Source organism: Heterocephalus glaber, unplaced genomic scaffold (assembly GCF_053883595.1).
Source record: "Heterocephalus glaber isolate CG9 unplaced genomic scaffold, H.glaber_assembly_v1.0 deba00001504, whole genome shotgun sequence".
NCBI classification, from domain to species: domain Eukaryota; kingdom Metazoa; phylum Chordata; class Mammalia; order Rodentia; family Bathyergidae; genus Heterocephalus; species Heterocephalus glaber.
In genome coordinates, this window is record NW_028258324.1 from 19793642 (window position 1) to 19816080 (window position 22439).

At 37.2% G+C, this 22439-nt stretch overlaps 1 protein-coding gene across 3 annotated transcripts in view; it reads right to left on the reverse strand.

The window, feature by feature from the left end:
- Positions 1-22439, reverse strand: part of Slc9a9 (solute carrier family 9 member A9) — a 611274-nt gene that overhangs the window by 219008 nt on the left and 369827 nt on the right. For all 3 annotated transcript variants that reach the window (XR_015440847.1, XR_015440848.1, XM_004834393.3), the window contains exon 12: positions 7829-7982. Coding sequence is in view for 1 of the 3 variants with exons in the window: in XM_004834393.3 (XP_004834450.1) it covers positions 7829-7982 (154 nt within the window). In the remaining 2 variants the exon portion in view is untranslated. The remainder of the gene's footprint in view (positions 1-7828; positions 7983-22439) is intronic.

Sequence of the window (22439 nt, forward strand, 5' to 3'; positions counted from 1 at the left end):
ATCAAAATGCATTCTCACTTTGTACAGATTACATAGTTTTTAATAATCAAAATATAGTATTCACTGAATTTTTCATCTGGCATCTTTTATTTTGGTGGTAAGCCAATCCAGTGAATGGTTTATGTTGGTTACTGCACTCTCATTTCTAAAATTTCCATTTATTTCTTTTGGTGTCTTCTATTTTCTCATTGATTTTTCCATTTGTTTCCATTGTGCTTAATTTTATTTCTTGAGGCATGGTTACATTAACTATTTTAAATTATTGGTCTATTAATTCCAACATCTATATCATCTTGAAGTTGGTATTTGTTAGCTTTTTTTCCCTTGTGGATAGTAAGAATTTTCTCTTTCTTCATATGCTTAATAATCTTAAACTTATCCTGGAAAATTTGGATATTATGTTAAGTGACTCTGGATATAGATATGTTAAATGTCAGGGTTATTATATGTAAATTTTGTCAAGAATTCAACCAGACTAGGACCAGGGTACAAGTTCTCACCTGTCTTCTATTGCCTATGGTTCTAATTTTAGTTTAAGTTCAAAAACTATTATTGCAGTGCTATTTAGCTGTATCCCCTTTATGTGCTCAGTAATAGTCTACCTTGTAGTTGACTTCTTAAAGCCTTTGGTATGTTATTTAGGATCATATACAAGCATACTTAGCTTGGGAGTGAGCGCTAAAGTTAATGACAATTTTATAGAATCACTTTGTTGAGCTCCCTTCTGTCCGAAATCATGTCAACATTTTACAGCTTCTCAAAGCTCTTTTTATTGGCCCTCAGGCTGAAAAGCTAAGTTTTAGTTTCCCTGCACAACTGTATATTTCCCATGATTTCCCCAGGATACCACATCTACTTCTAAGGCTAATTAGTGTGAAGATTATGAGAGAAAAACTTGCAATGGGAATTCTCTCCTGTGGTCTTAGTACCATAGTTCCTTTGGTTGGGCATTTTAGGTATCTGCCCAACTGTTGCTGCTACTGTCACCTGCTGGCCCATGATTGGCTGGCATTGAGGTGAGAGAATGAAGACAACAATGAATCCAGAGAATTTTCCAACTTTTCTGATTCACAAATTTCTCCTTTCCTCTTCATTATACCAGAAACAGAATTTCTCCTGTATTTCTCTCTCTCTCTTTCTGCCTCTGCCTCTCTCTGTATCTCTCTCTCTCTCTCCTTATTGTATAATTCTGTTTTTTTCATTGCCTTTGAGTCAGGCCAAGAGATTCCAGAGAGGAAAATAAGTGAGAAATACATTGCTGGTTTGACAATATTCTGAATTGTGATTTTTCTCCCCCAGTCTGTCTGCTACCATTTTGGTTTGTACAGTCATCATAATATTGCCACACGCATTTGATCTGGGACATTTAGTTGCATTCCCTGGAGGAGACTGGAGAGAGGGATAAGTGTGCGTGCTCTATCTTGACCAAAACTGGAACTCCTTCCACTATCCATTGAAAAATAAGTTCCATATCCTAAAAATATTTGTTTTCAGATTTCATGTATTATGTAAAGACATGTCTATTACTTAAAGTAAGACAACTATATTGGATCATGCTCTATAGTAACAAGCTAATAAATTCTCTTCAATAGAGCAGAATGATGAACTTAATGAGTAAAACTTATTATTATTGATATTCCCAAGACCATGTTCAGAGAAGATAAATACAAATATGGCTAGTAGAGGAGATCTGGGAGTTGTGGAGATAAAGACTACTAACTCTGGAAATGGAAGAATTCTGTACACTGAAAGTATGCATGTTAAAGGATTCAGATGGCACTGGAAACGAATTTAGATGAGACTAATGCAAAACATTTGATATAAACCTACGATATTTTTTAGGTCAACAATAGGTTACTATAATTATCCAATATCTCTAATGTAATATGCCAAAACTAAATTGATTTGAGCAATAAATATTTGGATTTATAAAGTGTTATAGAATAATCTAAAGAAAATAGGGCATCATTTTAAAAGGGAGTGGGAGTAGGGAATTTGAGGTTTTACTTCAAACAAGTAAATTAGTTTTCCACATTTCATGAGAAAACGTATTTCTCAGGTCTATTGATTGATACAAATATAAATTGGTACAAAATATAAAAATCCATACAAATGGATGAAATGGTACAAAATAAATATCTGAACAGTTCCTATGCAAAGATAGTTATATAAAGAAGGAAATAGAGGCATGTTTTAGAAAGCACTTTTTAAAACTGTTGAATAAATATAATGCTTTTGTGAGAATTTTCTTTAAGGTTATTATTTTGAATGCAAAAGAAGAGTTTTTGAAAGAATTGATGAATCTATACTATCCAGAGAGTACTTATTTCTATTTTCCAGGTAAGCCATTCTTTTGCAAATGCAACTAATTAGTAATACTTTACATATGTGTATGTATACTATGAGTAATCAAAGAGTGAATTTAAAAAAGGCACATAGATGTACTTTGGGTATTATAGCAATGTTTGTTGGACATTTACTATATGATTTAAATTCTTTATGCACCCAGTACTTAATCTTTAAAACATTTTAAAGATGTAGGTGTCATTATTATTATTATTCCAATTTTACAAATAAGAAAATTGAAACACAGGGAGGTTGAATTTATTGCTCACAGTTCCACAGCTAGTAAGGGACAGAGGCAGGATTGGAATTCACACATTCTAACTCCACTTAATGTGTGCTTATTTACTACCTTCACACCCCAGCAAAGAAAATTGTTAAATATGTATGGTAATCAGGGTGCTATGTAGAAAGGAAACCAAATAGAAGACATATTAAAAGAACTTAATTATACTGTATGTGTTCCTCCATTATAGTATGTTAAATTGGTATCTCCTCATGTTGGCAATAAAGGAAGTCTGTAAGCAAGTGTATTTAACTCTGCTATCATTTGAGATTTAAAAATATTACTAACAACAGTCCTCTCTTTATCTTTGTGTACATTCCAGCCATGACTGTTACTTTAAAACTTTATAGCCAGGAGGGACAACTGATAAAGAAAGTATTCTAGGATAAGTTTTGATCATAAGCCAAAAGTAGAATTTAAATATTTACCTAAAATATTGATACTGTAGGCATTTGACTATATAAAAGTTATTTATTCTGCAATAGACACAGGGTAGTGTATGCACTTTTTTCTGGTTGTTTTGGGCAAAAAACCAACAGCACAAAGGCTTGGAATTCTGAATGGGGTAGAGATGGGCATGAGGGTGACAAATTCCTATAATTCTAAATTCCTACAATTAAGGAAGACAAATGTCCCCACTTGGTTTCTTTGGACTAGGGCTAGCTTTGTTTACCTTTAGGGGTTCCAGATCAAAGAGAAATACTGCACCCAAGAATTTCTGTGCTGCATGAGCAAGTCTGTCCAATCACTTAGGATGGATGAAATTTCCTGTGTTTGTTTTTAACAGGCCTGTCTTGGTTATAAAAGTACATCTCTTTTTCCCCAGAGGATTTGTTAATCAAGGTAGACTGAAGGCATCCAGAATAAGCTCATTCATTCAGATGGCAGAAAAATGCACTAGTTAGGTGTATGGGCCCTGGACTTAGGCTGCCTGGGCTGGAGCCTGGTTCTGCAGCCCCCAAATGATACCACATTGCCAGTCATCATAGGAGGCAGTATTATTATCAATTCCATTTTATAGATCAGAGGCTGAGACACGGGGAGGTACTAGGCCTGGTGCTTTATCTAATATCTAGCTCAGAGTAGTTACTAAGGAGAAGCTGGCTATTTTTGTTAGAGTAGTTGGAGGCCACAATCTGGTGGTTATAGAGGTCACTTCCTAATGCTTTCTGGGAGACAAGTTTTGTTCTACATTTGTATGCAAGGCTTTCCATCTGTGGTTCAGTGAAAATATGGTGAAGGTCCAACATCTAGGGTTCAATTATTCAGGGCAGCTCAGGGAAGGTTTTCTTTGTGGTATGGGCTCCATTCTTATGCACTGCTTGCTAAAAATTTGTTAGCTCCATTTAATGCCCTACCTTAAATTTACCTTCCCACAGTGAATTATCTGGTGCCACTGCCAGAGATCTGCTTGGGCCTCCTGGTCTTTGATGTATATTTGTAACCACTTGTGATCATTTGGTTGATAATTCTGTTTACTGGCCTCTATAGGGCAAAGCTTGACACCTTTGATCTCTTCTGTTTCCTGCCTAACATAAGAGCAAGTTCTCAGAGACTATGCATTGGGTTCTCTTGCTGAAAGTATTAGTATCCTCTGCAGAGGGAAGAAATATGGACTCTAATTAAGAAACCACTTTGCTTTATTTTACATGAAAATCTCTAAAATTATACTGGAGAAGTCTTTTATTTTTCTTTAGGATTTTAAGAAACATCTAATTTATTTTCAAATACTGCATTAAACATTTTATCACTTTTTAAAGAAAATTAAGCTGCTTTAAGACAAGAAATTTGAATGCTTAGAACTATATTTAATCAATGGAGAAATTGTTTCATATAAGATGGTTATGAAGAAATTGTTCCATATAAGATGGTTATGAGTTTCTGTAAGCATAGGCTCATTGCTGTTTTAAAGTCATTTCTATCAGAGGGTAATTCATATTAATTTCACCAATTTTTGCTTTGTATAAAAGATTTTATTTGCATCCTACTGTGGTAGTTTGTGGCTGAACGGAAAATTTTATAGAAATAAGAAACAGCTCAAGTACGTGACTAATAAATGAAGAGAAAAAAATGTAGAATCAAGAAAGGATGGCCATGTAAATTATATAAAAATATTACATTCCAAGAGCACATATTTGGGTTTATTCAATATTACATTTGTATTCCTTCCCCTTGGGCTTCCCTATTTGTGTTATTTTATTAAAGTTGCAATTTACATACATTCTGGTATTTTATGGAAAGAGTCTGACATGAAAGTTGGTTAATGAGACATTGCTCTGTAAACAAGCAAAGTCTTGCTAAACATAGTGTAAATGACGGGCAGCTATGAGTTTGACAGCTATAATGGAATTGAAAATTTCTCTGATAATATTACAAACCAAGACAGGGAAGTGGAGCATATGGTGGTATCACTGTCACATAGCTGAACTAAATTCAGGTCATGCATATGTGTGTGTGTGTTTGCAAATAGACTAACTTATGGTTCTGTCTTTAATGTTTATTCTGTTATGTTTTATTTGGCCCTTATTGATTCATGTGCAGTGACTTTTCTTCCTTCACTAGCTTTACCTTCCCCTAGTTTAGGTGCTGAGGCTCAGGTGTACCTGGCTGTGAGGAACCCAAGCCAAATCTGACAGTATTTAACGTCAGCTTCATCTCTCCTAGGGGACAGAAGGGTAAACCAGCAGATCTAAAATACGGTCTTGAGACCAGCAGCATCAGCATTTCCTGGAATGTGGTAGAAATGCAAATTCTCAGGCTTCCACTTTCAATTTACTGGATCTGAACCTTGGGCAGCTGCCCAGCAATCTGAGTTTTAAGCACTCCTCCAGGTGTTTCTGATGCTTACTCGGGTTTGAAAGCCATTCATTTTGTTCTTGCTGCCCTCTATTCCTTCTGCCCTTGTTGACTTCCTGGTGTCTCTATATCTACGAACTTTAGTTCTCTCACTTTTTTTTTTTTGGTACCAGGTATCAAACTCTGGAACTTGCGCACGTGAGGCAGGAGGTGGAACCACTGAGCTAAAATCCCATCCCTAGTTCTCTCACTTTTATTTCCTCCTTGATGGGTCTCTGGTCTAACTAGGTTTCTGCTGATTTCAGATTTACATTCTAGTTATCAGCTAAGATTATCATTTTGCCCACAGACTGAAGCCCTGTCACTTCCTTTCTTTAAATCTTACATCATAGCCCTGTCAATACTCTTCTCCTTTCCTGGACAGTGTCCAGTGTTGGTACTGATTCAACTGAACCATTTGGAGGCAAGTCCCACAGAGCATCTTCATGAGCTGATAACTCCATGCTGTGCCCCAAGGCAGGCTGAGATAACACTGGCTGAGGTTGACCACCCGACACCTCTCCTTGGACACTATGATCAAAATCATTATTCTTTATAATTAGGCTCTGTCTTATAACCTGAATAATTATCCTAAACTCTCTAAAGTACCATTATTATACTTCCCTCTCTGAACCAGATATCAAGAGGCTACATAAATTATGATACCTGTTGGAAGCCAAATGCTGTCTTTGGAAAGCACTATAGAAGAGACAGGTAAACACTTTAGGATGAAACATGTTACTAACTTGGGGACAACTTCAGGTAAAAAAAGAAACAGTAGAAAACAAATTATATTTAATTACCTTAAGAAAATCTTGACATCTGTATCTAGTGTTCTAAATATTCTAATTTATATGATAGAGTATTCAATACTTTTGTGGATGGTGGCGTCTTCTAACCTTTGCTTTCCAAGCCTTCATTTTCCCATGCATGGATCCAGTCTACTGAATTTTATTTTCTGGAAACCAGAATACAGCACTATCTTACTAACAATTTACAGGGGGATCTGTTGCTGAAGAGTTTAATGCAATTTGTGTACTCATCCATAGGAGCCTACGGGTAACCCACTGTGAAAGAAATTGCAGGCCACCTTTATATGGGTAGAAAATAATTCAACAAACATTTGAAAACACTCTGTATTCACCTTTAGTCAAAGCCCTTTTATGTGTTTAGCAGTATTCACAGTACCTTGAGAAGTCCTTTTTTTCTTGAATTTGGTTTAATGCATAGCCACTTGGCCTACTTTAAGTGTAAGCTTTCTTATACTAAATGTGTGAGGCCTGCTTATTCTTTCTCTTTATCAAATAGATAGAAAATTATTTATAAATGTTTAACAAAAGCATATATGGTTGTGGCCATATGCATTTAATTTTTCATGAATGATTTATTCAATCCTATTATATGCCAGCCCTATACTAGGTGCTGGAATGACAGTATTTGTCTGCAAGAATCTTCTTGGAAGGCTTTTTCCAGTTAGGTAGATCTTTTCCTGTCAGATGCGATAGGTATGAATTTGTCTTAGAGAATGGGCAGGAACTGAAGAGGGTCTCCCTGATCATCAAGATGTGTGAGTTTGAGAAATAAATGCAATTTATCTAAATCACTGTTACCTTCTGAGAAATAAAAATGAGAACCCATGTCACAGAAACATTTAAATAAAGATAAAAACACTTTTTTTCCCCCAATTGGCACCAGCTATTCATTTCTGTCTCATGTCTGCTACCTCTATACATCAGGTTTATAGCAATCAGCTTCCAGGCATTGGTTATTAGAGGATCCCTAACTGAAGCTCTGACCTCTTTTTCCTGTGAGAAAATATTCAGCTTGCATTCATAGCATCCCTTTGGTTAAACATATAATTCACTACCAAATATGTTTAGACTTTCTCCTTGTCCCTATTTCTATCTTAGCTGCTATGAAGAATTAAAAACAAAACAAATTCACTTTCCCCTTGGTATTACTATTTTTTCTGTAAAAATCCTACTGGACTACAAGTATTTTGAGGACAAGACATGTCTTATTTTTGTAAACGCTATAGCACTTTACACTGTACTCCAATACTGTTGAATGAAAAAATTAATAGATGAATAAACCTACTTCTAGGAACAGATTGCAAACAGACAACATTCTAGGATTTCTAAGACTCTTGGAAAAGTCAATACAGTTGGTGTTTTTATATCCCGTCAACTTAATTGCAGGGAGAATTATTGTATAGACTTCCCATTATACTCTTGTACTCAAGTCTTCAGTAGTAGAAATTGAACAATGCAGCCATGCCTCATAATGATTTCCATTGTAAATACATATTTGTTGAGTATATACCATGTTCTAAACACTGCTCTGGTACTGGGGAGTGCCACTCACCTGATCTGAAGCCAAGTGAGCATAGGGGTCGTCCCTCCTCCAAACACCCAGACAGTAAAGAACACGAGGAGCAGCGTGGTGGTAAACATCATCTGTTTGGGCTGAGATTCTGTATTTCGAATAGCTAAGGCAAATGCGATTGCTCCCCTCAAACCTTTCAGGGAAACCAAAAAAGATAATAAATATTTTACACACTTCTTTCTTTTCAATATATTTAACCTTACAATTTACTAACACAATTACTTTTTAATTGAACTTTTTTGTTTGGAGATAACTGTAAATTCACATGGAGTTGTAAGAAATAATACAGAGAGAGATACATCGTTCCCTTCCCTTGGCTTCTCCCAATGGTGACAATTTGTAAAGCTACAACACAATATCTCAACGAGGATATTGACATTTGTGCACTCAGAATACAGAGCATTTCCATCACCTCAAGGACTCCTCCTATTATCCTCTTATTATTACATCCACATTCCTTCCATGCACACCATCCTCAACTCTGGCCACCAATAATCTGCTCTCCGTTTCTACGATTTTTTTTCATTTCAAAGTTGTTACATAAACCGAATTCTGCTGTATGGAGCCTTTTGGAATTGCCTTTTTTTTTTTTTAACTCAGAATAATTCTCCAGATATTCAGGTCACTGAATTTATCCATAGTGTGTTCTTTCATGGTATGGATGTTCTATAGTTTGTTTTACCACCTATCCCTTGAAGGACATCTGGACTGTTTACAGTTTCCGGCTATTACAAATGAGGCTGCTAAAATTTGTATACAAGTTTTTGTGCAAATGTAAGTTTGTATTTCTTTTAGTTAAAGGTCCAGGAGTGCAGTTACTGAGTAGTGTGGTATTTGCATGTTTGGTTTTTAAAGAAATTATCAATCTTCTATCCAGAGTGGCTGTAGCATTTGATATTCCCACAAGCAAAATAAAAATCATGGAATTGTTTTCATCCTGGCCAGATTTGGTGTTGTTGCTATTTTTTAGTTTCATCATTCTAATACAGAGGTAGTGATAGTTTATTGTGGCTGTAATTTTTATTTTCTCAATTGCGAATATTAAATATTTTTTAGTGTACTAATTTATTATTTATATACTCTCTTTGGTGAAATGGCTCTTCATATCTTTATCCCATTTTAAAAATTGGGTTGTTGGATTTTTTCCATTGCTGTTTTGATGATTCTTTATTACAGATATAAGCCTTTTGTTGGATACATGGCTTGCAAATATTTTCTTCCACTCTAGCTTTTCTCCTTATCCTCCTAAGATTCCAAAGATTTTCCTCTATTTTTTCTAAAAGTTTTATAATTTTACATTTAAATCCACATTCATTTTGAGTTAACTTTTGTATAAAGTAAGAGGTTTAGGTTGAGGTTTTTATTTTATTTTATTTTTTTGCCTATGGGTGTCTACCAGTTCCATTGAATTGTTTTGGGACCTTTGTCAAAAATCAGTTGAATATGTTTGTGTGGGTCTATTTCTGAATATTCCCTTTTGTTCCACTGATACATGTGCCCATTCTCCTTTTAATGCACACTAGATTAATTATTGTAACTGCATAGTAAGCTTCAATATTGGGTAGAGTGATTCTTCCTACCTTGCTTTTTTCCTTTCAAAACTATAGGTATTCTAGTTCTCTTGCCTTTACATGAAACTTTAGAATAACAGTGTATATATTTACAAAAATTCTTCTTGAGAACAATCATACATGTCAGGCAAGAAGGAAAACTAAGCTCATTGACCACTGGAAATTATAAATTAATCAAATAATATTTAAAAATTATTATGGATGGCTGATATACCTTTATAATCTTTGTGATCTTAAAATAACTTATTAAAATCTTGTTTTTCCTTGCTTTATCTTTTCCTCTTTAATAACAATATGCTAACTGAATTTTTATGAATACGTATTAAATACATTTGTAAGTGGTAGTAAAGATTAAATGCTAGGACGTTAGAGTGTGATGATATTAATAAAAATTGAAATGTATACTTTGAAGAAGAATAAATAAAAGCACAGAAGGAAAGGAAAGGAAAGGAAAGGAGGTAAAGTGGAAAGTTTCTCTTGGATAACCCAAGACTTCCAAGACATTTATAGTCCTTATCATATGGTGTAACAGAACAAATAAAGGTTTATAATGACAGCAAGTATAAATCAAAGAGGTAATTATTTATTTTTAGATCAGATACATAAAATTTCAGCAATCTATTTTTTATAATATTTACTGTAGTACTAGGTTTCCAAATTACTGTGTATTCATACATTAAAAACAATTTTTAAAAATTAGATACATAATAGTATGAAGACAATAATCATCCTGGTTTATATTCCTATGTTCCTAACTTAGAATATAATGCTCCTTTCTTATCTCCGTGCTGAGAATATACAAGAGACAAGTGGTGTAACATAAGATTCAGAGGATTAGACTAGAAAGATTTAATACATTTTGCCTGAAACAAGGGAACTTCAGAAAGAGAGAGGAACATACACTCTGATTATAAAATACCTTCAAGGAAAAAAATGTAATGGAGGAAGAAAGTTATTCTAAATCTCCATGTAGACAAGGAAATGGCCTGAAGATAAGCAAGATAACATTTGAAGCAGATATTAATAAGAAACAGTTCCTATACATCAGAAATTCTGAACACTTAAGATGGGTATACTCAAGAACAGTGCCCCCTCCAGAGGTATTCATGCGTTTGGACCCTGCAGGGGACAAGAGGTTGGGGATATTAATAACCCTCACACTAGGGACTATTTTTGTAATGTTCTTTTCAGGAAATACAAACGGTGTCATTAGGAAATAAGAACTCAAGGAAACAGTCTTGCAATAGACTCCTGCATCTAAGGAGAGGATTAATAGGTCAAGGTAAAGCTCCTAGCAGTGTTTAATCACAGTGCAAGTTTGGAGATAGAAGATAATCTTTTCATTTTTTCTCTTCCTCAAGCTCATATTGCTAGAAATGTCCAGAAAGTGGCACAACTGCAAATTAGGTGATATTAGAGACATTAGAGGAAGAGTTGCTAAGCATTTGTTTTTCTTGCTATGGACAGTCATAGTTTTGGGGTCATTTTTTGAAGTTTTTATGAGAAAGAAAAGATTAGAAAATAGAATATGAATTAAAACAATTTAGATGGTGCGTATTGTAAACTCATGCTGGATATTAAGGGCAAGGTACTAAGCAATCATTAATCTTCCTAAGTATGCTTAAAATGCATTGTTATTTATTAAACTAGTATAATTATACTCACAAATCTAAATTGTCTATATATGAGTAGTTTGTGACTTAAAAATATACTTAAAATATATGTTAGTCTAACTTCTAAAAATACACGCATCCTACAAACTAAAACCTATATTTATAGTAGATGCAATGTAGAGATTTCTGAAATAAATGGAAAAATACAAGTTACAGCCTTGTGGCAAGCAATGAAGCATTGTTAATTAGAGCCAAATTCTAAGATATTGTCAAGAGGATGACTTCTCAATACGATGACCAACTAGGAAAACTCAGAATCATAGTGCTTGTAGAGAAGAGATTATCTGCTCATAGCCTGGTCATGTATGGCACATGCAGCACCTGCCACAAGTGAGGTGGTGTGTATAATGCCAGAAACATGGAAATGAGAATAGTGAGTTGCTAAGTGGAAAAAGTGAAATTAATTTAAAATTCAGTTAAGAACTACTGCCTACTTCTTACTCATCCTTTATGACTCTACAAGTTACTCATCACACGCTTGAAGCCTAGACAAATGTCAAATCAATGACCATTCATTGCTCCATTTAATACATATATATTGATTACCTGCTATGTGGAGGCTTTATGCATACTGATCCTATCTTCTTAATACCATGGATTGAGGCCATCGAAAATTTTAGAATTGAAACAAATTAGTAGTCTACCAGCAAAATACTTACAAATGAAAGACCGATATTGATTTATGATTTTCTTTTTAGTAAAACATTTCCAAAGAACACATACCATTTCACCCAGAAACTTAGAAACATACAACTTGTCAAAACTTGTGTTTTATTTTGTTTTCTGGATACTTTGACCCTTTGGTTTACCTTTCTCTTTCTCTTTGTTTTGGCCAACTAATCAAAATAACTCTGTATTCTGAGAGTAGACAGACTATACTATTTCCATTTAAATAGGTTTACTTTGTAGAGATTTTGACTTATTTTATATCCCCAGTTGAAAAGTTAGCATCATCTTGAGGAATAAAGGAATTACCTACAATTAAATGTGGTTTCATCTAAAATTGTCCTCTAAGGAATTCTTATGTTAATTATGTTGATGTTCTATTCATAACAACAGAAGACTACTGAACCAAGAAAAGCTTTCTAGCAAGGACCCCTGCTGAAAACAATGTGAAGCTTCCTGTTTATCTTTAAAGAGCAAAAGTAAAGTTTTTAATCAATTGCAAATTTGCAAATGTGTTTTAAATGGGTGAAGGTCACAGGGATATAAACACCTCACCTCTTGGGGCATTTTTACTTATGGTACAAAGCAATAGGGCAATGCCATAAATATTTCCTGAACAATGCTAAGTACTAAGCTTTATCCAAGACACAGTGGGAGTGCAAGGACAAGGAAAGTTGGGCTCCTTTACCCTCCTTTGACTCTCTTAAAAGGAAAACTGATCAGGTGTCTTAGAGGTGCAAAGGAGATTCTTTGGATGTATGGACTAATGAAGAAGAAAGTAAGTTGCTTTGCCTCATGAAGGCTATCTTAGTTACTTTTCTCGTTGCTGAGACAAAATACCTGACACCCAAAGTTAAAGGAGGAAAGGTTTATTTTGGCTTATAGTTTTGTAGAGTTTTCAGTTCATAGTTGGTTGACTCCAAGACAGAGTGGCATAGCAGAGAGGCATTGCAGAGGATAAACAGTTGATGGCAGGCAGAAGGCAGCAAAGTAGCAAAGTAGTGAAGAAGTACAGCAGCAAGTGACCACAGCAGCCCTCTTCCTGTCTCTTATGTTCTATCCAGGCTACACATCCTTAGAGCAGGTAGCACTCATACTCAGGGTGGGCCTTCCCATTTTCCACATTCAGAACTATGCCAAACCAATCAGTGGATAATTTAGTAATCACACACCCTTGATGCTAGCCATCACACACATAATTCCAGTATCACACTCCAGATCCAGTTGCAACAGAAAAGCCTCTCCTATGATGACATGAGGCTTTAGGGGGACATCTAGACACACACCATAACAAAGGCCTGAAGCACGACCATTGTCAATAGATGTACAGCATTTAAGGCACTGAACTCAATGGAATGGTGTCTGGTTTTCTATACCTGAATTGCTTATTCTCATCCAAGTCTCTCCAGTTCTTTCTCTTCTTACCCTCACTTAAACTTCACCTTATTCCAACTGTTCTTCAGAGCTCAGCAGAGACACTGCTTTCTCTGTGAATTTTCTTCTGAGGTATGAGACTATGTTAAGCTCTTGGTCTTACATTCTTAGGACAACTCATATTTTTCCCTCAGAGCATTTACATGGAATGGATTCTTATTGGCTGGCTCTGTTTATTTGCAACACCTAGAGCATTATCAGACATAAATAGGTAGGTACTCAATAAATATTAATTGGGTAAATCAATGAATAGATACATTTTCCGATTGTTTCTAAGTCCAGATTACATATGGAAAAGTGATTGCTACTTCTCAGTATAATGTAATGGTTGAGTAGCTATTTATGCTAGTTTGGTGTCTGTGTTTTTTATTATTCATTGAGACCCTTGAAGCTTTGAGAGCCTAGAGCTCTGGAATCTGCTCTCAGGCCTCCTCTGAGAGATTACATGATCACAAACCAGTTGCCTCATTTGGATCTCTGTTACCTCATCTCTAAATGGAGGTTTTTAAGGCTGGACTTGTGGTCTCTAACTAAAAGCACACTTTAGAATCACGTAGAACTTTAAAAAATACGCAGCCATTCTTGCCAGTTATCTGGCGCTAGTGCTTCTGATTCGGCAGGCACTGAGTTGTAGATAGCTCAGGCTCCTCTTGCCATTCATTGTCACAGTGGCCTAAGCCCCATCATCTCACACCCTGTCTGCACCCCTGACTGACCCTCTGGTTTTGGCCTCACAGTTTCTGTCCTCTCCTCTTTCCACCACATGTCACTCAGAACAGTTTCCTCAGATTTATAAGGTTATAATTCAGCCCAGCAACCACTGCAGCTTCTCACAATCTCCAGAAACCTTTCAATCAGAACCCTACCCCACTTTCTCATTTATTTCTTCTCTCCATTGAGAAACCCCGTAAGCAAGGCAATACTCAGTTATCCTTGCCTGTGTGCCATGACCCTGCTGTTAGCCCCTTGGTTCATTGACAGAATTCTGCCTTTCCTGTGGGCTTCTCTAAGTGTCACCCATTGGAACTATCTTTCTTCCCTTGTGTCACTCCATGAAGTTTCCCAGAATACTCTAGTCCACACAGTTCTCTCTTTCTTAGAAATCCTGTACAATATATTGCGCATGGCACTTGTACTCTTAAATCACAGTTTGAAATAAAGCAGTGTTTAATATAATCTGTTCTTTTTTCTCAACTATTAAATCCTTTAAGCAGTTGAAATTACATCTCCCTTACACAATTCTTACATCTCCCATAGTATCCAGAACATGAAACTCAGTCAATCCTCTTAAATTAAACAACTGCAGTGGTTTTCAGACCTATAGTCACAGATGATAATATTCATCTATTAATATATTCATTAATTGAGGCTCTAGAGTTGTGTAGCATTTAAGAGATAGTTCTTAACTTAAAAGCACTTCCAGGTTAGTTATGTAAGGCGGCATGATGAAAACCAAAGTAAAGTAAGAGAATAGGAGTGTGTATATGATGGGTACAATGTTAGGGCAATTAATAAAGCCTCTCTCCTTAGAGACCTTGACAGGAGAAGCCAGGTGGGTAGCACGTTTGGTAACAGTAGTTGCAACCCTGAAAAATAGTATGCCTGACATGTTTAAGCAGCAGCAAAGTGGATGAGGTGACTCAAATGGAGTGAAATGGGTGGGAGCAGAGGCACTGGAAGGAGGCAATGCTGGAGAGACAACAGAGCCAGATCATGGTGGGCTTTTGAATAGCATGGTGTCTGTAGTACAAGGTTTATTAGCTCTAAATTTACCTAGCCTATATCATCCCCCTTCAAGCTGGAGAACCCCAAGATAAGTAAGTAAAATAATGTTCAGGATTTGCAGGGACATACAACTACCAGCTTTTACGATATCTAGTTCCAGACCTCTGGAACAATGCCTAGAAAATGCCCTAAACCTAATCACCTCAGATTCAAGGAAAAGCAGAGCTGTGCAGACCACCCCACAGTGATATTACCTCCCCAAGTATGAGCAATTATCCCATGACAGGAACTAAAGATCCCTCTCCAAGAAAGAACAATTGTATTATGGGAACCAAATTACCTCCCAAGCCAAAGGGATTTCTTCAGAGCTACAAAACCAGAACTGAGATAATTATCAACCAAACACTAGCCCACCCTAGCAAATCCATGAAGGCTGACCTCATTCTTTTTTGAATGGGCCAGTCTAAACCTTTTTGTTAGAGTGTGCTCCTTCCCCAGCTGCTCAAGCTGGAATCCTTTTCCTTACTTTCTAACTATTTTCTATTCTTTCTATTTTCCCTTACTTTCTAACTCTGCCTAATACATCTGTCTCATATTGACAGTTTCTGAATTTCTTTTTCTGTGAGGAGACTCAAGAAACTCCTCCAATGGGGCAAGTTGAGGCTCCCATCTCCTCTTAGGGGGAACTCCTTGGAGTCGTGGAGTAACAATAATATTTGCTGATGGGTCACATGGGAGGTATGAGGAGAGGACTTCAAGAATTTCATCTTGAAGAATTGAGGGAAACTATAGGGAGAGTATATTTGCATGCATAGGGGTGATTATGCTGTACCCTATAGCCATGTTGAATCTGAGATGCCTATGAGTCTTCTAAGCAGAGAGCTTGAATGAGTGGCTGAATATATATGAGTCCAGAGTTCAGAGAAGTTAGAATCTTTTTCATTAGAGAAAGTGAGAAGATGGGAGGACAGTTTGGAGTTTGAAAAGTTAGGAACATGAAGGTTGTTACAAAGCAGTTTTGTCCTTCCCTTAAGACTTCTGTGCTTACTGCTCCTTCTGCCTGCAGTGCTCCTCCCAGGGTTCCCTTGGCTGCTACTCATCATCCCAAGTGAGAAAGGCTGCTTGACCATCTGCTCTACACTCTCCCACCTTCACACTGGTCTTTTCTATATGTGTTTCCATGCCCTTACCACCATCTACTGTGATCTTATTGACTTTTCCTGTCTCCCTAACTAGAAAGTGAACTCTATTTGAGCAGACCTCCCATTTGCCACATTTACGGTGGCATTCCCAGCGCTGGAATGGTGCCTCCTACAGGGTGTACATTCCTTAAGCTTACCATGTGAGAAATGCAAGAATGAATAGATGAAGGAAAGGTCACTTTTGCATTTGAAAGTACAACTGGAACCCAAAAGGAAATAAGCAGTAGATGGACAGGGATGAAGAAATGTCCTTGAGGGACCAAGTTTTCATTTAAAAGAAATGTCTCTATATGAATTATTTTGGCCTGTCTTTCCATTTTGAATACATTCCCATTGTAATTTCCCGTTTTTCCTTTCACTTCAACTACTCTGAGGGAGTTGATTTCAAAGATTTAACATATTCTTATCATTAGCCTGGTAAATCAAAGCCCAGTATGGATCTAAAATTAAATTATGTATTGCTTTTACACTTGCTAAAGTCTCATGACCTTGCAAAGGGTAACTACTTTCAGCAAAAATGTCAATCTGGTTTCAAAATACATTTTCTAGAATGCTGTAACCTTGCTACATGGTTCCATTTTCAGTTGAACATCATTTTATCACATGGAAGTGAAGCCAACAGATTGTTTTCAGTGGGAAAACCTGCATTCAAAAATAAATTGAGTTTTTTTTGAAACTAAGTCTGTGTTCTCTTTCTTCATGTCTCTTTCCGAACTTGAATCATTTAAACTTAATGCTACTGAGAAGGAATGTAACATAACTTCAGTATATTTTTTATATAAAATGAAGTTTGTTTTTGGAGGCCCCAGGCAGCCAGGAAGGATAATTGTAAATAGGGTTAGCTTTGTCACAGCTCTGAAGTCAACATGCATAGAGGCCTCTGGCTTCGGAAGTTTATTTTTATGTAGGTAAGATAAATGTGGTAGTAAACTGTGGAATAATCTTTACAACTACCTGAAATCTTTAACAGAGGGTTTCAAGAGAAAGGTTAACTTGAAATCAAACTAACTAAACCAACATTCTGTAAGCAGTGCTCAACTTATGGCCGGGTTGTATTCCAAAAGTTACCTTAAGAGTTTTATGCTTAGACCTGTAATTCTCCATGGAGGCAATTTGCCCCCCTGGGAATATTTGACACAGTCTGGAAACATTTGTAGTTTTCCACAAAGGGGTAGATGTGATAGTGCTACTGCAAGTCGAGGCCAGAGATGCTGCTAAAAGCCTTCTGTGGTGTATATGGCAGTACCCACAAAAAGAATTGTTGGCTTTCAAGTATCAATCATTGCTGGGGTCGAGAAACCTTAGTTTAGACCCAGGATTACTTTTTCCCACAGGAGCAATGTTAAAAATGATAGCAAGATTTCTATTAGAGAGGCCTATTTTTGGCAAAGATGGCTGTCTGTCCACCAAAACTTGTCCTTATATGGTCTATGGTATGCTGCTCTAACTGCATACACTGTATTTTCCACCGTGTCTTTTGGTGAGATGTTGTCGTATGACTAGTTCTCATCGGTGAAATGAGAACGGAACTGATGTGTCTTACTTCTGGACCAAGGTTCTTTCCCCTCCCATAGCTGGACAGAAATCATGAAGTGATTCTCAAACTTAACTACATCAGAATCACCTACAATACTTGTTCATCTTAGGATTGCTGGGCTCCCCTACTGGAGTGTCTGATTCAGGAGGTCAGTGGCAGGCTGGAGGATGTGCATTTCTAGTGAATTGCCATGCGATGCTGATAAAGCTGGACCACTCTTTTAGAACCCTTGTCTTAGGAAGTTAAAAGTCAGAAAACAAAAGAAGCCTGGTTATATTTGAGTCACCACCTGGAAAATGGGTCCCTCATGTTAACATCAATGCTGGTCTGTGACATGAGCCAGAGAGGGATGACTACAGTGACTGAACCACTGACATTTGGGAGTCTGTGTGTCTCAGCAGCTTATTTTTTCCTGGGGCTCTCCTGAGGCTCCTGTAAAGGCTAAAGCTGTGATTCATCTATGCTATGTCTTTGTAGAATCACAGAATATTTTCTAACAGATGAGAAAATCAGGGCTGGGAAAGATGGAGCAATGTGGCCAAAGTTGCATAGTGATTGGCATAGCTAACTATTAAACCCGTATTTCATTTTTCCCATTATTCAATTTTACCTATGGCAAAGCTCAATAATCAGAGTTATAGTAAGAATTTGAGTTCTAAGGAAAGATGAGAAGAAGAAAATATCCTTCCTCTTCCCTGGGAAAAAGATGAATCCCAAATAACATTTTGAAACAGTTGTTTTACCTCTTGTCCCCTCCCCAACATTTTCTGCACCTTTGCTTCCCTGTACTCACTCTTTCTTTGCCCTTTTCTACAGTACTATGGATGTTTAGGGACTTCGTTTTGCTCCAGCCCTTCCCCGTAAATAATCTTATTTTCATTCCCTAATCAGAATGCCCATTTCCTTGGTCAGCCAGAATTAGCTTCATTTTAGGAAGAAAGCAAAGAGAAGTCTGTTGATGAAGAAGAACACACAGTCCTGGCTAAGAGGAGTGCATTTAAAAGTACTTAAGTTGTGTGCTTTAGTGTCTATTTGTGGAACTTAAAACAGCATTGAGATTTTTCATTCAATGTGGGAAGGTGGGTGCCCAGGGTGACCGAGGTTCCTGCAAAGGGAGGGAAAGGCTATGATTCACAGGCAGGTGCTGGCCTTGGTGCCTTCTTCTTTTACCGTGGAGCCCTCCTCAGTCCTCTAAGATACTGGTGCTTTTGATTAGGAAGACTCAGTGGGAGGGGAGAGGTGGGGTCTGAAGTCTTGCTCTCCTCACAGAGGGCTGCTCTGTGTGCGAAATATGCTGTTGACCATTGGTTGAACCACCTCAATATATCACAGCTAGTGCTGAAAACTCCTGAATTGCTAAATGGCCTTATGGATATGTAGCACAGGGCATTTTTAAAGGCGGCTGCTTCTTGTTCATTTGCACATATGAATTATTTGAGTCAATCTTATTGACTTCTTTTGAACTCTATCTATAGAACCTGAGGGCAGAATTAGAAGGATTTGTGCCTGACACAGAAAGATTAATTTTTTGAAATTGGTTTTCTTGTGTAGATAGTTTTCTAAGGTTTTGTCTGTCCCATCAACAAGCAAGCAATTACCAAGTAAATTCAGGCAGAAAATAAGGAAAAATTATGTAGTCCATTTATTTGTTTCAGTGGATAGGTTAACTTAGTGAAAGCTATCAATCAGATATTTGTTCACTCTGGACATCCTGAAAAAACTAAACATACAGAGAAAATTTATGAATTAAGTAATAAAAGTGTTTATTTTCTTGCATCTGTCTAGGACCTTATCCTTGCAACACAGGGATCAGTGATAAATATTCAGGATTGTCTCCTTTCAGTACTGAGTGTGTCTGTGCTGCTATGCTCTTGCTGGCTGTATTATCTCAATATACAGGATGGTATGGTTCCTTCCTAGATCCTGCCACTTTTCACACTCAGTAAATGTCAAAGTAGATCATGAGATTTCATATGTGCCAAATGTTATTGCAGGGGGAGCATAATATATTTGTTCTCACAAAACCTGGTACTTGGAGTCCAGTTTTTGTTCATGTGTGAATGCGAGGAGTAAGTCACTGCTGAGATGGAAAGCAGAATCTCAGAAGCTGTCCTTACACAGGGAATGAGGGGAGCAGGAGTCACAGCTGGGATTAACAGTTAACACTTCTTGGAATGAAGCCCTCCATCTCTGTTAGAATGTTTTCTTGAGAGAAGTCATGAGTTTATATGAGTTCTATCCCTGTGAAAGCACTAATTGCTATCTTGTCATCTGTGATGATTAACAAAAGTAAAAGAAGCTCTCATTCTGAGTGTCTCTGAGCTTCCCTTGCTGGTATTTTCTGTTTATCAGTTCAACTTTGACACTGACCATCTAAAGCAAGCAGTCTCCCTTTTACCGCTACAGAGATGTGTCTTGGCAAGGGTTAATCCCATGGGCTGAGCCTGCTTCAGAGCCTTACCTCCTTGTACTTTGCCAAGACAGTAATGCTTATTTAAAAAACAGTATGCCAAACAGCAAAACCTAATTTGCTGGTTAAAAATGCAAGGGCAAGTAATTTTTATTGTAAATTTATTTTGGAGCTAAATAAAGAATGATAATGTTTGTGCTTAATAATAGGAGAAAACAACTGTGTGGGGCCAACCATCGTTCTAAGCTATTCTTGAATGTGCTGAATTCAAAATAATCATATAACTTTTTATCAGCCCTTGAAATTATGAGTACATAATGGGATTTGCAACTCATGTGGGTCTGCTCTGCTTGTCTGCTTTGTCACAGTCATGCTGCACATGGTTATCCATTATCAAGATGACTTTTTCTGTGACTGCGGGACACATTGGTTAAAACATTTTTGTGGCTCATTTGCTGCATAAGCTGCTTAACTATGTCCTATTTAAAGACCTCAGAAGACCTATTCCAGTCAGTCTGCTCATGAATGTCTACCCCAGGCCACAGTAATGATGGCCTGAGAGAGATTAGGACTTGGTGGATGTTCATCTTCTCTAAAGGAGGAAAAGTTCTAACCCTGTTCTCCATTAGCTGGTTAGTGACTTAGTACTTGTAAGGAAGAGATAGTGGCCTAATTAATTGCCCAGGGCAGGAAGGAGATGTAGCATGGGAAGGTGAGAGAACACTGAATTCTGGGGAGGTAAGGAGGGCTGCAAAGAGGTAGGCTGGGGAGGGATTCTTGTCAGCATGATGGTATCACATGGGCTGTCTTTCCTTGGAAGAAAGAACAAAGGAAAGAGAAAGGAAGAAAGGTCCATTTCTTAGAGGTGCTCAGACACTGATTCTTAGTCCTTGTATATAAATTTAAAGAAATCTTCTTCCTAAGTTGGGTTTAGACCGATTCTTGATTCATTTGAGGGTTAGTAGGAAAACACATTCCCCCAACACAGAGCAAGCAAAAATTTGAAAAAATATTCTGAAATCCACATGTCACATTTGAGGAAATACTATCAGTGTTTACTATTATGAACTTCCAGGGAAAGTTTTGCAGTCAAATATGACTAAGTTTTATTGGTTGATCTCCTGCCTTAAAATTATTATTGCTTATCTTCCACCTATGGAAGTGGGCAAGGCTGGTCTTAAAACTACCTATGGAGACAATGGCAGAATAGAAAGTTCCCAGGGCTAATATAATAAGAATGAATAATTATGAAGTGGTAGTATGAGTGAAATGTACAATTTGGGATGTACATTGTGTCTCATTCATTCATTCACCTATTCTCCATTGAATATTTGTGAAGGCTACTCAGTTTCAAGGAATGTGCTGGGTGCTGAGTCCTAGTGATAAGCATTTTGTCTTCATAAAAGCTCCCAGCCTAGAGTGTGTACAGGCAGGCAACATGAAAATCATGGTAGCATGTGACGCCTACGAGGAGGGAAGAAGTACTGGGTGCTATGGAAACTGGTAAGAGGGACACCAACTCAGACTCGAGGAGTTACACAGGCTTGTAATAAGAAAGGAGGCCTAAGTCGAGTTCTGAAGAATAAAAGAAATTGCTCAGAAGGAAAGAGAAGGTGGGTGGATATAGAAAGGGTTCTAGGGAGAGAGACAGCCTGAGCAAATAAGGGGAAATAGCTCAGGATGCTAGGGAGCTGAAATTCAGGAATGAGCTAAACAGATCGCTAAGCTGATCAGGTGGCAAAATCAAGAACAAGAGGCAAGATTGACATCTAGGAGGGTCTCAAGCGAAACAGAACAAGGTTGGAGGAATGGATTGAAGAGACAGATTCAGAACAGAAGCCATGAATTGTAATTATATTCTGGGACATTCTTTCCAAACTTTCACATGCACTTGAATTACCTGGGGGACCTTGTTAGAATGCAGATTTGGATTCAATATTTCTAACGAGCTCCCAAGGGATACCAAAGCTGCTGATCTGAGGGCTATATTTTTGTGTATCTAGGATGAAGAGGGCATGGGAATATCCTTTTCTCATGGTGACTGGTAATAATTGTAGGGAAATCTGTTGGTTTACTGGAGTTCCATCAGCTTAAGAGAAGTCAGACATAAATGCCTGTCTCTAGGCATTGCTGAAACAATGACCTTCCTTCTCTGCTCTACACTTTCATTTTCCTTTCTTCTCATTCCACCTATGTTTTCTTCCTAGCTATCATTATTTTCAGCTAGATAAGGCTATTTTGGGGTCAAAGTCTGAAATTGGAGTCTGATCATGGCTTGATCAATGGCTCATCAAAAAGACACTGACAAAGGTGTTCTCCATCCTTGGCAGTGGTTCTGAAGCTGTCCTTACCTAGAACTCTGGTGTTCCATG